At 40.1% G+C, this 17552-nt stretch overlaps 1 protein-coding gene across 4 annotated transcripts in view; it reads left to right on the forward strand.

The window, feature by feature from the left end:
• CEP89 (centrosomal protein 89) overlaps nucleotides 1–17552 on the forward strand; it is a 491071-nt gene that overhangs the window by 412900 nt on the left and 60619 nt on the right. For all 4 annotated transcript variants that reach the window (XM_029608396.1, XM_029608398.1, XM_029608395.1 and 1 more), the window contains one exon: nucleotides 9088–9257. In XM_029608396.1, coding sequence (XP_029464256.1) covers nucleotides 9088–9257 — 170 coding nt within the window. The remainder of the gene's footprint in view (nucleotides 1–9087; nucleotides 9258–17552) is intronic.

Raw genomic sequence — 17552 nt, forward strand, 5'->3', positions numbered from 1 at the left:
TGTTTTGGGGGTTTTTTTTTTGTTTTGTTTTTTAGACTGTATGCTCAGATAACTCAGGGAGAAAAGACTTTTCGCTCGCTTTGTCCACCCCCCCAAATTAAAACTCACACAAATGATTGGCGTTAAAATAGGCCGCAGTTTAATAACACCAATAACCTGAGCCCTTGCATTAACTTTAACAATAACCAAACATGTGCCCCTCCCCCCGTCCGTCCTTCCCACCCCATCCTTCTCCTCCACCACCTTAAACCCCAATGGTGGAGCTGCCCTCCCCCATTTATGCTCGCTCCGCCTCGTACCAGCGAGAGCAAGCTCCACCGAGAACCTTAGCTCCGCAGTTCTCCGGTCCTCCCGTGTAGCAGCCCCTCCAGCTGTACAGGGTACTCCCCCCTCCTCCCCCTGCCCACTCCCCCTCCCCCACATTACATCATACCTGGGCTCGGGTTTTTCCTCCACTGTGACAATTAACATAGCATTGCAACAACCATAACAATGTCAGGGCGGGCGGGCGGGACAAAAGTTTAGAGCACCTCTCCTCAGCTTGCTCCCTGACTTCTGCCTTGCTGACGTACTTCCTTTCTGACCAATCCCTGCTCTCCCTTCGAATGTCTCCCAACGGCTCTTCAGCAAACTCCACCCCCCCCTCCTCACTTGTCTAGCTAATCTTCCCACCTTTCTTATTCCTCATCTCCCTTCCCCCTTTCATATTCATGCTCCACTCGCGCCCTTTTTCCCTGGTTATCATCGCAGTGCTGTGAGTCCAGCACTGTCAGGCATTGATAGTCAATGGCCATGACAATGACTTATGACATCAGCTCTTGAAAACACAAGTCCTAAGCTTCATATTTTATTATTTCTGGACAATACTGCTTAAGGTAACTTTGTACAATAAATTGAAATATGAGAAAGTTGTTATAAATAAGTTAAATGGGTAACTTTTAGGCTTCATTTTTATACTCCAGGGATGACCTAAATAACTCCAGACTTGTGAGCCTGATGTCAGTGGCCAGTAAAATGGTGGAAGCTATAGCTAAGACCAAAATGACTAAACATATGGAAAAACCTGTTTTAATTAGGGAAAGCCATCATGGATTTAGCAAAGGGAAGTCATGTGTAATTAATTTATTGAAATTCACTGAAGGTGTGAACAGGCATGTGAACAAAAATGAGCTAGTCAATGGAGTGTATTTGGATTTTCAGAAGACATTCAGTAAAGTCCTTTGAGAGACTCCTAAGTAAACTAAAAAGTCATGGGATGGGAGGCAAGGTCTTACTGGGGTAGATTTTAAAAGGTGCGTGCGGGAGTAGATTTTATAACATGCGTGCGCTGCCGTGTGCATGTTATAAAATACAGGGTTGGCGCGCGCAAGGCTACGCAAAATCGGCAGCCTGCACACGCTGAGCCGTGCAGCCATCCTCCGTTCCCTCCGAGGCCGCTCCGAAATCGGAGCGGCCTCGGAGGGAACTTTCCTTCTGGCCCCCCCCCCCACCTTCCCCTCCCTTCCCCTATCTAATCCACCCCCCAGCCCTAACTAATTCCCCCCCTACCTACCTACCTACCTGCCGGCGGCCACACCCCCGGAATGCCCCCCGATGATGCGCCGGCCGCAACACGCCCTTGACATGCCCCCAGGAAAGCCCCGGGACTTATGCGCGTCTCGGGGCTTGCGCACACCGCTGAGCCTATGCAAGATAGGCTCGGCACGCGCAGGGGGTGGAAGGGGCAGCTTTTCGGGGGTTACGCATGTAACCCTTTGAAAATCTGCCCCACTGTGGATAATGGTTAAAAGATAGGACAAGAAGCATAGGACTAAATGGTCAGTTTTCTCAATGGAAAGAGGTAAATAGTGGAGAGTCTCAGGGATCTGTACTGGGACCAGTTTTTAACCTATTCATTAATGATCTGGTAAACAGAGAAAAAAGTGAAGTGATCAAATTTGCAGATGACACAAAAATATTCAAAATAGTTAAAAGACAAGCAGATTATGAAGAACTTCAGAAGGACCTTTTCAGACTACATAATTGGGCATTTAAATGGCAGATGCAATTCAATGTGGACAAATGCAAAGTGATACACACACACACGGAAAAATAACCCTAATCATAGGTACACAATGCTGGGTTGCGTATTAGGACTCGGGTAGTCACCACCTAGGAAAAGGATCTCGATGTTGTAATCAATGTGTTGAAATCCTTAGCTCGGTGTGTAAGCATCAGTTAAAACAGCAAATAGAAAGCTAGGAATTATTCAGAAAGGAATGTAGAACAAAATTAAAAATAGCAGAATGCTTCTGAGTATTGCATTCAGTTCTGGTTGCGCCATCTCAAAAAAAAAATATATAGCGGATCTAGAAAAGATACAGAGCATGATGACAAAAATGATAAAGTGGATGGACAGCTTGATTCCTTATGAAGAAAGGCTAACAGGCTAGGGCTGTTCAACTTGGAAAAAAGATGATTAGAAAGGTATATGACAAAATTTTATAAAATCACGAGTGGTATGGAGCAGATAAATAGGGAATGGTTATTTACTTTTTCAGATAGTAGTACAAGGACTAGGTGACACTCCATGAAACTAACAGGTAGCAGATTTAAAACTAATTGGAGAAAATATATATATTTTTAACTCAATGCAAAATTAAACTATTGAATTTTTTTCCCCTGAGGATATATTCAAGGCATCTAGCATAGCCGAGTTTAGGGTTTAGACAAGTTCCTGAAAGAAAAGTCAATAAATAGTTATTCCTTATTCTCCTGCTAGACCTGGGGTAACTCTAGGGATTTCCCTTCTCTGCAGTTGGAGGACACACCTCCCTTACTTTCCATATGATGTCTCATCCACTATAAGGGAGGTGTGGTTTGAGGCGGCCACCAGTAGTCACTGCCTTCAGCAGCTGTGGACTGTTGAGTACAGACTTCTGCAACTCCCAAGGGCCTGGGCCTAGATCTGGTCGAGTTTATTGGGCTCCTGGAGCAAAGGTCCTTCGGGTTACTCCCCCATTGGAAGCCCTGATCCTTAAAAAGAAAAAGAGAATTTTGGAATTTGGATTTTTCCTCTGATCTCCTCTCAGTCGAGTTCCCTCAGGTATTGCTCCCAGTTCCCTGCAGGGTATAGTGCGGTTGCCCTGGCAAGGGGTTCCCACCTGCCTAAGGGGAGCTAGGAATTTGAGGGGGGTTCCTCTTTCAGCTGGCTGCCCCCAATTGCTTCTCTCTCCTCTGTCGGCATCTGTGGTAAGTAATAAAGCTGGGCTGAAAAGAGAGAGGAATAACCAGTAAGAAAAAGGGGATGATAATGCCCTTGAGCAGGTCCTTGGTGAGGCTTCACCTGGAGTACTCAGGTCTGGAGCCCATGTCTCAAAAAGGATAGCCAGGACTGAGGCGATCCAGAGAAGGGCAACCAGAATGGTGTGGGGGGTCAGTATCTGAAGACTTTTGAGGAGAGGCTGCAGAATCTGAATATGTGTACCCTGGAAGAGAGGAGGTGCAGTGGAGATAGGATACAGACCTTCAGATATCTGAAAGGTTTTAATGATGCACAATCAACAAATCTTCTCCATTGGAAAGGAAACTATAGAATTAGGGGTTATGAAGCAGGACAACTTAGAACCAACATCAGGAAATATTTCTTCACAGAGAGCATGGGGATAAACACTGTGGATCCCTAAAGGCTGGAAATTGAAAATGAAGAAAAGGGTGCATGGGGATTACTAATCTTAACCAATTAGTCTTGATAATTTTGACGCAACTGCAACATTGTTCTCTGTGTGGACAGCGGGGTGGGGGGGGGGCAGGGTATTGGATTCAAACAACCACCAATGCTGGGCCCCATCTTTTACGGTCCAGGGTACTGATATGCAGGAATTAGGGGAAAAAAAGCACAGGACTGCTTCTACAGCCAAGTCCAAAAGCAAAGCACATTCAAGAAGCATTGTCTGAATCATGAAGAAAGCTTCTCACCCTGTAAAAATGTCGCTAGCTGTAATTTTCTTATGGGCTTGACAGTTGCTCTGTTTTGAGTTTTAATATTAATATCCTTAACATAAGGCTTGGGGATAACCTGCATGAAGTGGCAGTTACCACCCTTAACAGAAACAAGGGGGATAACCTGCGTGAAGCAGCAGTTACTACCCTTAACAGAAACAAGGGGGATAACCTGTGTGAAGCAGCAGTTACCACCCTTAACAGAAACAAGGGGAATAACCTGCGTGAAGCGGCAGTTACCACCCTTAACAGAAACATGGGGGGATAACCTGCATGAAGCGGCAGTTACCACCCTTAACAGAAACAAGGGGGATAACCTGTGTGAAGCAGCAGTTACCACCCTTAACAGAAACAAGGGGAATAACCTGCGTGAAGCGGCAGTTACCACCCTTAACAGAAACAAGGGGATAACCTGCGTGAAGCGGCAGTTACCACCCTTAACAGAAACATGGGAATAACCTGCGTGAAGCGGCAGTTACCACCCTTAACAGAAACAAGGGGATAAACTGCGTGAAGCGGCAGTTACCACCCTTAACAGAAACAAGGGGATAACCTGCGTGAAGCGGCAGTTAACACCCTTAACAGAAACATGGGGGTTACCTGCGAGAAGCGGCAGTTACCACCCTTAACAGAAACATGGGGATAATCTGTGTGAAGCGGCAGTTACCACCCTTAACAGAAACATGGGGATAACCTGTGTGAAGCGGCAGTTACCACCCTTAACAGAAACAAGGGGCTAATCTGTGTGAAGCGGCAGTTACCACCCTTAACAGAAACATGAGGTTCACCTGCGTGAAGCGGCAGTTACCACCCTTAACAGAAACATGGGGATAACCTGTGTGAAGCGGCAGTTACCACCCTTAACAGAAACAAAGGGGGTAACCTGTGTGAAGCGGCAGTTACCACCCTTAACAGAAACAAGGGGGGTAACCTGCGTGAAGCGGCAGTTACCACCCTTAACAGAAAAAAGGGGGGTAACCTGTGTGAAGCGGCAGTTACTACCATAAGAAACTTGCTGGACAGACTGGATGGACCATTTAGTCTTTTTATGCAGTCGTTGCTATGTTATGTTGAAAGGATATGATACTAAGGAAGTCAGGATAGGCATCGTGATGTTTAATTATTTGGTTTTATTTTTAGAGAATTCATCTACCTAACTCTTTTTTTTTCTACAGGCCCAATACCTTTTTATGTTACTAGTCCCTTGTATAAGGGGGGCATGCTAGTCTGAAAGGTTTCCAAGAAAGCAAGCTAAAATAACAGTCAGAAATCCTGGGTTCTTAAAGTTGTCATCACAAAAAAAAAATTCTGCATTTTGATAATATGTAGAGTGATAAATAGTGAACTGTTGCCCCTTTTAATATTTTGCTTTTGTTTTAATTCAAAAACTTTTTAGCAAAAAGATATTGAGGGTAATTTTCCAAGAGATTTCTGTGGTTGAAAGGGTGTTTTACGTGCAGAAATGGCCATTTACAAAATTGTCTATCCGATATGGGCCGGATTTTAAATGCCCTGCGCGCGTAAATCCGGCCGGATTTACGCGCACAGGGCCCTCGCGCGCAGAGCCCCGGGACGCGCGTAAGTCCCGGGGCTTCGTAAAAGGGGCGTGTCAGGGGCGTTCCGTAAATGACGCGGCGTTTCGGGGGCGGGCCCGGGGGCGTGGCACCGGCCCGGGGGCGTGGTCGAGGCCTCTGGACCAGCCCCTGGGTCGGGTGATGGCGCGCCAGCAGCCTGCTGGCGCGCGCAGATTTACGTCTGCTTTCAGCAGGCGTAAATCTGCCAACAAAGGTAAGGGGGGGGTTTAGATAGGGCCGGGGGGGTGGGTTAGGTAGGGGAATGTGGGGGGAAGGCGAAGGAAAGTTCCCTCTGAGGCCGCTCCGAAATCGGAGCAGCCTCGGAGGGAACAGGCAGCGTGCGCTGGGCTCGGCGCGCGCAGGTTGCACAAATGTGCACCCCCTTGCGCGCGCGCCGACACCGGATTTTATAAGATACGCGCGGCTACGGGTGTATCTTATAAAATGCAGCGTACTTTTGTTCGCGCTCGCGCAAAATTATAAAATCTACCCCATGTGAATAAACCTGTGCGTATATGTCATGTTCATGAGTCATTTTAATCGGACTGCACGGAGGGTTTGAACTGATGCATACTTTCAGATTTTAAAAAGTATATGTGTCAATTTTCAGGTAGAAGTTGTGTGAACGTTTTAGCAGGGTCAGTTTGGTGGAATAATTTGCACAGTGGACTTCTGTGCTTAAATCTGCTCTGAAAATTGTATCTTGGGCATATCCCTGCTGGTTTTCATATATGGACTATTTGAAGATTATCATCCTTTATGGTATAAACATTAGAGTGATTTGAGAATTGCATAAATGACTTAGTATCTGGCTATATGTAGTCCGTTACATATTTCTTATGTAGCAAAAAATATTTGCCAGTACTCGGTGGAGATTCTCACCGGTATCTAAATTTCTACCCACCTCTGCATTCACATAAGAGAAGTGTACCCTTCCCATGTTCTCACAAACCTTGCTTTTTCATTCTTTCATAATTGTACCAACGATATGAAGGCCTGTTGAAGAACGAGGAACCTCCTTCTCAAAAGTTTCCTAGTGCAGCAGAAAGCACAAATATAATATCATGGAAATAATGTTTGGAATTGCCATTGTTTTGTTTCACTAGCTGCAGCCAACAGTGGAGCATTCAGAGTGAAGAGCCATTCATGGCTCCTCCTTGAAACAGAGAGAAAGATATAATTATCTTACACCATTTCCCCCATCCATTACACAGGTTTCTTTATTCTGCTCTTCCTTCCCACTAAAATTCACCAGCTTCAGACAAAAAAAACATCTACTTAGTTGTTTGGCAGCTAGACCCCTGGGATTGAAAATTACCCCTCCCGCCCCCCTCAGCTATGTATCTAAATCTAGATTTTCTGAGTGCTCCTGGAGGCAGGATTATGTCAGAGTTGCTAAATTAGCTTTCATCCAACTTTGTGCAGGGTTAACTCTAGCTGGCAAAATTTTCATTAGCAAGATTTAAGATTATTTTCAGCTGGAAACTAGTCAACTTAGGTGGTGGCTAAAAAGGAATTTAAAATAGCTGGCAGTGTTTTGCCACCCTAAGTTGGGTGCTCAGCATCCGTTTGAAAATCTGGCACAGTGTTTCTAGCAATAAAGCAAAATGTAATAATTGATGCATAACTACTTGTGTACTTTGTTTTATTAATGGGTCCGTTTACTTAGATGCATCAATCCATGTTAAATGCCAAATTCAGTGCTTAACATGCATTAAAAATGGGATAAAGCCCTCTTAGCATTACCAATAATGCAAAAATTTCAGGTCTAATGAATGTCAGCTATTAATGTGTTGCATGCAAAGTGACTCAATATTAAAATGAATTAACATGGACTGAGATAAACCTTGGGATCTGCATTAAGCTTTGGAAAGTTTAGTAGTACGGGAGAAGGGGATATTTATTATGTGTTTTGATTGATTGATTGACATTTGATATTCTGCTTTTTACCATGAATGGCCTCAAAATAGATTACAATATGTTTAAAGTAGGTTACAATAGTATTAGAGCAATAAACACTATTGGTTGAGGATCTCTATATTTAAAGACAGATTCATAGGTTATTTTGTTGAGGGGAGGATCTGCTATATGGGGGGAGAAGGGCATTATATATTCCATTTTGAGATCTATTGACAAAATATATTTCTTCTTCTTTCTGCTTCAGTAAGATGCAGGCTCTATAATCATTATTACCCGTTATCTGCATGATTCTCTTTGTTGGCAGGACAAGAGAGAAATATAGAATGCATTAAAGATTTTGGAGCCCTCTGCTTTGAACCAGTTGGCTGTCTCAGTTCTAACTGATTGCTTCCTTAGAATTGTAATGAGGCAGCGTAAAGCCAAATCATTAAACTCTCTTTTAGTTCCCCAGGAGATCATGTTTGTTTCCAAGCCTTCTTGCTTTATCTGTCCTAGTTTCCCTTCTATTTTTACACTTTTTTTGAATAAAGGCTTGGATACCTTTTATCGTAGTCCTTAGTTAGAGCTCTGCTGTATTTCTATCCGTAGGATGCCCGTCTGGGTTTCTGATGAAGGGCAGCATAGCCATGATCTGATTTACTTACATTCATAGGAGTAGGAACTGCCAAGTAGGAGGAGTCTACATAAACTTTAAATACTAATGCCTTCTCCGGATTTAAATTAAAATCATAATGAAATGCAAGCTGAATTGTCTTTTTTTTTAATACCACTACTTCTTTAGTTTAGTTTAACAGAATATTTCAAATTGGAAGTCAGATATCAAAGTTTAAACATGTAACCTTTTTTGAAATTTAATGGCAATTATTTCTTCTTACCTAGAATAACTTTATATTATACATTGCAGGGGACAAAAAAATTCAAAGCCAGCAGCCACACAAACAAAACATTTTATCAAGGGTAGTTAAAACATGAATCACCACTTATTGATTTTTCAGCATTATTTAACAACTGTAGTTTCAGTTTTTATTGAATGACTTTTTCCAGGATGCAATATTGAATTATCAAGTTTCAATAATTAAACCTCTCTTTTATTTTTTTTTCCCTTTAAGCTGCAAAGTATGGTTACAGATCTAAGAAAATAGGAAGTATTCTAAAATAGCACTGTGTATATATACATACATATATATATATATATTATATATATATGTGTTCACATCCGTAGGAAAGAGGAATTGTTTAGTAGCATTTCTTCTTAAATATTATGTGTGAATTCTCTAGCCATAGTATTGAAGGTAAATATCAAAGCTAAATTTGTACTCCCATTTAAAAGGAGACCGTAATTTTTGGTTTTGCTGGAGAACATCTATCAAATATCTTAATGAAAGAAAGGATTATAATAGGGTGTAGTAAAATGCACCCTTCTTAGCAAAATTTCACAATATAGATTACATAAATGCAAACCTACCTGATATTTTCTTTCAGCAAGGCATCAGTGAGATAAAGCTAGATGACTGTGATTAAAAAGAGCCCTTGTGCTGTTCATTTTGTTTGTAATAATCATCCTGAAGAGCTGCCATCAGCTCACTCTTCCCATGGTGTTTTACTGTCACAGGTGTACAAAAAGAAGGCTGCTGTGAAGCTCGGAGACATCAATCACAGACTAATAGAGCAAGAGGAGGACTTTGCAGAAAAGGCTGCTCAGTACCAGCGAGAGCTGAAGCACCTCCAGCGGCTGCTGCATGACAGACAGGAAACCCTCGATGAAGTGCTCCAGCAGAAAAGGTAAAGTCACAGCCAACTAGATCACACCAAGGGAAGGGGGCAGCTGGGCAGATGCAAGCACTTGCTCTCTCTAAGGTACGAGTACTCGCCCCTTTTCATGTCTCCTTGCCTGCCCAAAATGTGATGGATTTTACCCACAAGTCCTTAATTGTAATCTTTGAAATGGCTTCCTTTATAAGATTGCACACAGACACACATACATATATATATATATACTATAAACTATATACTATAAACATGTGCTCAGCTATCCTCATTTGAGCAAACATTATATGAACGTCAGTATTATATATTCACACCCATACGGTATGGATTCCACTTAAAATTGGCATTCTGTGACAAGTTTTAGAAGTCCCAAAAGTATTATTAAAAAGGAACTGTGTATGTATAATTATATATATATATATATGTGTGTGTGTGTGTGTGTACATGTCACATTTATTTTTGGATTTATAAAAAAGGCAACTGGAATCTCATCTGTAGCTTTTTTTTTTTCTGGCAATTACTACACAGTAAGATCAATTATATAATCTCTCAGTGGCAACCGAAATGTTTCTCTTTTTGTAACAAACAGTGTTCGGACAAATGAGAGCCAGAAGCCTGCCAGATGTTACATTATGCTGTTGTTTTACATTTTATACCACAGTTTGGCCCAAAGTGGATTACATCAAAGACGTTGCATGCCCGTCTTAAGTTATAAATGCTGATGTTGGTAATACAGATTGACAGAATATTGAATGCAGAAAGCAAAATCAAGTCAGCATAACAGGTTTTGACAAGGTTATGATTGTGAACACGGAGATGGTCTTGTTATTGTGTACAGTTCTTTGAAGAGATTTTTCCCTCTGGTGGTGAATGCGTTCTACATTCCTATTCTCAGCATAAAGGGATAACAGCAGGAGAAAGCTAATTAAGCAGTCATTTTGCAAATCATCTCAGCTGTTGTGAGATGATGGATTTAAAAATTATGGAAACGAGGGCTCAAGCAGAGAGCCAACTGCATATATAAAATTATCAGGCCATTTTAATTTTGCATAGTGCCTACTGATCTTAGAGATCACATTAAGCAGGATAATGTTTATAATATAGTATTAATTTCTGTGTTTTTCAAATCTCAAGAAAGATGGAAAGACATTAATTCTTCTGGTCATTTGAGTTCCATGAGAAATGTGTGATTTACATTTTTTGGCCCTGTATATTAATATGCAGAGCCATGGTGTTTAAAGGAATAGTATTTTAAAAAAGGACATCTGTCAGATGTCCAAAGAGTTCTAAAAATATTGCAGAAGACAAGGGGTTGGCTCTTTAAACCATAGCACTATTGGCCCATATAACTCAATCACTTAATTTTCACTGTGGCATTAAATGTTTCTACTTCCTTATCTTCAATGTGTGAACGTTCAGGTTTTATTTTGCCTATTTATTTATTTATTTATTTATTTATTTGTTGAGTTTTATATACCGTCATTCGGTAGAGCCATCATAACGGTTTACAAAAATATACATTTTTCTTAGCAGTTGTGTAACAGAAAAAACAATGTGAATGTTATACATTTTCTTAGCAGTTGTGCAACAGTAAAAAACAATTTGAACAATATCAGAAATAAGCATATCAAGTCCAGAGAGCATTATTAGGTTGGAAGAGGAGGGTAAGCAGTTCAGGGTGAAGAGAATGTATTAAGAGGTTCAGTTGAGAGTTGGAATGATCAGACGTCTGAGGGTCAGTGTAGAATTTGCAGAACATTAGTGTTTTTAGGTCCTTTTTGAATTGGGTACCAGAATTGGCTATCCCTAGTGCAGGGATGGCCAATTCTGGTACTCAAGGGCCCCAAATAGGCTTGGTTTTCAAGATATCTATAATGAATATGCATAAGAGAGATTTGCATACAATGCAGGCAGTCCATGGAAATCTATCTCTTGCATATTCATTGTGAATATCCTGAAAACCAGTACTGTGTGTAGCTCTAGAGGGCTGAAGTTGGCCACCCCTGGCCTAATGATTAGAGCAGAGGACTTATGAACCAGGTAAGCCAACGTTCAACTCCTACTGGTGCTCTTAATGGCCTTGGGCAAGTCACTTCATCCTTCAATGTCTCAGGTATAAAAAAACAGATTGTGAGCCCTCTGGGGATAGGGAAAAAACCTGTATATAATCCACTTTGAAGGGCCTGAAAAGTGGAATTCAAAATCAATCAAATAAATAGGTCTAAATACTAAGAATTAATAATTTATCAGTAGTTTATGCAAATATTTCACACCAGATCTTTTAATGTATAGTTTGTTCAGAAATATGCTGAACAACTGATTAGTCAAGAAGCAAAGACAGTTTTGGTGAATATGGTGGAACTTGTCTAATCGTAGCACTCTACATTATAAAGTACATTATTGTTGGTCTCAGCAACATCTTTTGTCTGCACTTATACCATTTTAGTAAAGTTCTACCTATATCTATATATATATATATATATATATATATATATATATATCTATATATATATATAAAATGTATAATTATATAACATGCTTAGGGCTCATGTGTAGTCTGTCTGCTAGGTACTGTGGATGTTGTGCGATTATCAGCGCCAGCTGCTAGATGGAACAATATGCCATCCATGGGACTGTCTCAAAATAATAAAGTGACATATAAAAACAATTTATAATTTTCACTTTATTTATCCAAATTACAAAAATCTCTTAAAAAATTCTTTCCAGTAGCAAGATACACATAGAAAAAAGTACAGGAACCAAAAAATTTTGTTCTTTTAAACTTGTATGAATGCTTGTATAGGTGTGTGTTTTTATGTCATTAGAGGAATTGTAAATTTGAACTGTTCCTCCTGGAGGAGTTTATAGAAGCACTTACTTCCATGCTACCTTTTCAAGCTACTTCCCCAAATATTGATTTAGTTGACACTTGGAACTCAACAATCATTTCTACCTTAGACTCAATAGCACCTATGAAAATCATCACAAAAAAAGATAAGCTTAATGCTCCATGGTATTCCAAAACTTTACATTCTCTTAAGACTTTATTATGATCCAAAGAATGTAAATTGTGTCGCATGAAAACTTCTGCAGCAAAAAATGACTATTATTGCACCCTAAGGCGTTAGAATAAGGAAATTAACATCGCAAAAAAAACCTATTTCGCAAAGAAAATTTCTGATGTCCATGGCAATCCTAGTGTTCTCTTTAATATTGTTAAATCTTTAACTACAGTGAATCCTTTTAGCTCTACCAGTTATGATTCTATTATGTGTAATAAAATTGCTACTTATTTTAAATCTAAGATTGACACCATTTCTACGGAATTTCACCATTCACCATATCCCACCTTTAAACTTCCACCATGTGCTATTAATTGGTCAGAATTTTCACCTATATCTGGATCTTCTTTATTAAACATAATTCAGAAACAGAAAACTACTAATTCTTTAAATCCATGTTCTGGCTCTCTATTTAAAGTCATTGCTCCGCTGGCCAGCAGTTTCTTATGCGATTTGGTTAATCATTCTCTTGAATCTGGCTCTTTCCCTGATAGTTTAAAAAAATCTGCCATTTGACCCATTCAAAAAAATAAAGCTAAAGGTCCGTTAGATCTCAACAACCTTAGACCTATAACTTTAATACCATCCTTAGCAAAGTTAATAGAATCTGTGGTCTTACACCAGCTTTCCAATTTTTTAGCTGAATATGACATTTTACATCCAGGCCAGCATAGTTTTTGGAAAGGTCATTCCACGGAAACACTCTTACTTTCTTGCTTTGACACCATATTTTATGGTTTCGATGCTAATACGGAGTTTATCCTTATTTCTTTGGATATATCAGCTGCATTCGACACCTTGGACCATCATATTCTTTTATCAGGCTTAAAAACCCTAGGTATTAAGCAACTGTCTTTAATTGGTTTCAGTCCTATCTATCTAATCGATCACAACAAATTAACGTTCTCAATCAATCTTCAGATGCAAATACAGTTTCTACTGGTGTACCCCAAGGTTCTTCATTATCTCCCATTCTTTTCAATATCTGCTTCCGCTATGTCACATTCTTGCCGCTCTCAATATTCAATTCCGAATTTATGCAGACGATATCCAACTCTTGGTTCCCTATAATTCCTCTTGGTCAGATACCCTATCTACAATAAACTTATATCTAAACTCAATCAATACTTGGCTTGCATACAATCGGCTAAAATTAAACCCTGCAAAAACAGAATTAACATATTTAATTTTTATTTCCAGCTCTACTATAGGCCTCCATCACATCTCCATTTTAATGGGATTTCTATCGCCATCGGCATTCATGCTATCAGCCTAGGGGTTACGATAAACTCTGATTTATCCATGGCCAAGCATATTTCCACCATCACAAAAAAGTCTTTCTACAATTTGTAACTTTTAAAAAGACTTCGACTTCTGCTGTTCTTTTGCGATTTTTGTACAGTTTTGCAATTGCTAGTGTTCTCGGGACTGGATTACTGTAATTCGCTATACTTGGGACTACCTGATTCCATGATTCACCCTTTGCAATTAATTCAAAACTCTGCTGCCTGCATTCTCTCAGGTACATCTCGTAGATCCCATATCACTCCAGTCTTATCGTCACTTCATTGGTTGCTTATTAAATTCAGACTCCAATACAAGGTTTTGTCCATTATCCACGCTCTTATCCACAATGCTTCCTCATCTTGGTTTTGTTCTTCACTTCGTATATACAAACCAGCAAGACAGCTAAGATCCTTCTCAAAACATTTCTTGTATATACCATCTGTCAGACTTGCCAGATTACATATAATGCACAATAGAGCCTTTTCTGTAGCAGGCCCTATCCTGTGGAATTCACTTGTCAGACTTTCTTCGTCTTATACCATCTAAACAACAATTTAAGACATCACTAAAAACACATTTATTTCAGAAAGCTTTCAATTCTCTTGCTAGTACTGGTTCTTAATTATTGCTGTTGCTCCCATTCTGACCTTCTCACCTATTGGCACTTTCTGTATTAATTTTGTAGCAGAGTTGTGTTTTGTGTAATTACTGTTTTAGTCTTATGTTTTATGCCTTTTATTGTTTTACACAGATTATGTATGTTTTAATATTGTGAACCATTTTGATTAATTTTCAATTGTAAAAGCGGTATACAAACAGTTTTAAATAAATAAATCCAGTGTTGTCAGGCACACGTGCGCCTGGAGGGAAGCGGTCCCAGTGACGTCCTGCTGCATTTGCAAGACCTAATAGGGTCTCGGCAGAGAGAGGAGTCCCGGTGTTTTGTGGCATCAGGGGTGAGTGCAGCGACCTGCGGGGATATCCCGCAGGCTGCCAAATGTATAAAGCTTAATTTACCCTTTCCATTACTAATAAGATTAGGGGACACGCTATGAAACTAACAGCAAATTTTAAACAAATTGGAGACATTTTTTTAAATTTTTTTTTTTAACTCGTTACCCAATCAAGCTGCAGAATTGGTTGCTGGAGGATGTGATCAAGACATCCAGCATAGCTAGGCTTAAAAGAGATTTGGACATGGTTTTGTTTATTTATTGAAAATTATTTGTATTCCTCCTATATTAGAATGTTTATGCAAGGTGGATTACATACAAACATAAACAATAATGATACAAACAAATATATTAAACAAAGGACCAATAAAACAATGTTACAAACAAAATTAGAAGCAATTTTAAACATAACATTACCATATGAACAAAACTAAATTAACATGTAAACCAATATTCAATAGGCCATTTAGTGGACAAGTTAGCCGGATATCTTGTCCCTTATATTCAGATGAATATATAAGCTTAAAGTTATTCGGCTACATGCAACCGGAGAACTAAAAACCTAACCGGCAGGTGCCTGCCTGCCTTACCCTTGCCGGACCCGGGAGAGGAGCGCTGCATCGTCTGGGCTACCTGATGCTGTCGTCATCGATACGTCGGGGGCCTACAAAAGGAGGCATCCCGCATGGATGTTTGTGCCTGCCTGCCTTATCCTTGCCGGACCCAGGAGAGGAGCGCTGCAACATCCGGGCTACCCAACACTGATGTCATCGGTGCATCAGGGGCCCGGTGCATCAAAGGGGCGTGCCCCTTATGCCGATTTTTTGAGACCTTATTTTTGGCTAAGAATGGGAAGAAAGAGGAAGGGGAAGTTTTCCTATCCATCTCAAGCCTCCAGCTCAACTCCTGTCAGTGGTCCCATGGATTGTCATATCACTCCAGATTCAACACTGCATGAAAATGAGAGTACAGAACTGGAGAAAGTTTCCTTAAGAACATAAGAACATGCCATACTGGGTCAGACCAAGGGTCCATCAAGCCCAGCATCCTGTTTCCAACAGTGGCCAATCCAGGCCATAAGAACCTGGCAAGTACCCAAAAACTAAGTCTATTCCTTGTTATCGTTGCTAGTAATAGCAGTGGCTATTTTCTAAGTCAACTTAATTAATAGCAGGTAATGGACTTCTCCTCCAAGAACTTATCCAATCCTTTTTTAAACACCGCTATACTAACTGCACTAACCATATCCTCTGGCAACAAATTCCAGAGTTTAATTGTGCGTTGAGTGAAAAAGAATTTTCTCCGATTAGTTTTAAATGTGCCACATGCTAACTTCATGGAGTGCCAAAGTTAGATCTCCTCCTTCTATTCCAAGTATCATTTCTATGCAGCAAGAGGTTGTTTTCAATCAAACTTGTGGGTTTATTTCTTCTCAATTATCAGGTGCTGTTTGCTTGATTTAAATATGGATCAGACTAATAGAGGGAAGTCAGTCATCCCAATTCCAACCTCAGTGCAAGCTTTAACTGGAGGAGTGATGGATCATATCTGTTACTTGTATCGGGGGGGGAGGGGGGGATTTCCCTTAGTGTTGTTGTGGGAATAGACTCTAAATTGTTAACTCAGTTGTGTCAATTCTTTAAGGACACTGCAAGTCAACTCCAGGAATTGGATGTTAGGCTCTCTTCCTTAGACTCAACAATGTCGGCTCAATCTTCTTCTGTATCTAATTTGCAGTCAGTGTTTAGTGCAGGAATTAATTACTTTATACTAAATGCTACTCTATGGAAAACAAACTTAGGTCTAATAACCTTTGTTTGTTGAATTTTCCTCATTCTCACCTGATTTCAGGGGAGGAGTACTTTAAGAAATATGTGGTTAAAATATTACAATTCCTGCCGGAGAAGACATTTTTGATGAAAAATTCTTATTATAAACCTAATAAAAAGAGGGTTGCTGGTATTGGGACTGGGGAAGTGGATGTTCTGCGCCTGTCTCTAGTCCAGTCCTCTCTTCATTTGTGCAGACTTCGGATGATAATGTCTCCACTAGAACTACCTTTGTTGTTTCCTTTGCATTGTCCACAGATAAAGAAGAGTTCTTTAAGCAATACTTCAAATATAAAGAGTCTTTATTTTATGGTCATAAAGTACTGGTTTTCCAGATGTTTCTACGGAGTCGTAGACCAGAAGGAAGCAATTCTTGCAATTTAAACCTTGTGTTCTGGCTCTAGGTGCTTTTCTTTTATTTAAAATGTCAATGTAAGTGTTTACCAAAGATAGTTTTTGTAGATCTATCACATTTGGAAACTATTTTTTAAATAAATCTACTGGTTAATTTAGATGCTGCCTATTGAGAGAGAGATTTTATTATTTCCTTATCAGGCAGCCCCGATTAATGTGGCTATATTGATAATGTAAGGGGGGGTTTTTTGCTTTATATATGTATCTATTGATATATACTTGTTCATTTTCATATTCATTTTTATTTCATTTTTTTTTTTTAATCTGATTTAAATTTAATAAAGAATTAATGGTAAAAAAAAAAAAAAATCCCTAACCGTCTATATTTGAAAATAGCAGGGTAGGTTTTTAATTATCCGGCCTTGTGTGGCAGGATAACGTGCTACTTAACCAGCAAAGTACTGCTGTCATTAAATGAAAGCTAAAAATAAATAACTGGGCCAGTGGGCCATCCCCTTCTTCCCCCCCCAAAATATCTTATAAAGACCCTATTGGGCCATGCCCACTCACCCCCTAAATCGTTAAAATGTCTCCAAGACATCCCCCCCCTTCCATTCTGGTGTTGTTCAAACTCCTAAATCTGGCTGTTCCCCCCTTTCCCTCCCACTCCTCCCCCTGCAATGATTTATAAGATTGCAGCACTAGCGGCAGCACTGTATTCATAAGTTTAACATAAACGTACACTACCTGCACTGACTCTCTTAGAGCAACATGGAGGCAGAGGGTCCCATGCTCCTGGCAAACAGCTGTAAGGTGTCGGGGGTG

This window comes from Rhinatrema bivittatum, chromosome 7, assembly GCF_901001135.1.
Source record: "Rhinatrema bivittatum chromosome 7, aRhiBiv1.1, whole genome shotgun sequence".
Lineage (NCBI taxonomy): Eukaryota > Metazoa > Chordata > Amphibia > Gymnophiona > Rhinatrematidae > Rhinatrema > Rhinatrema bivittatum.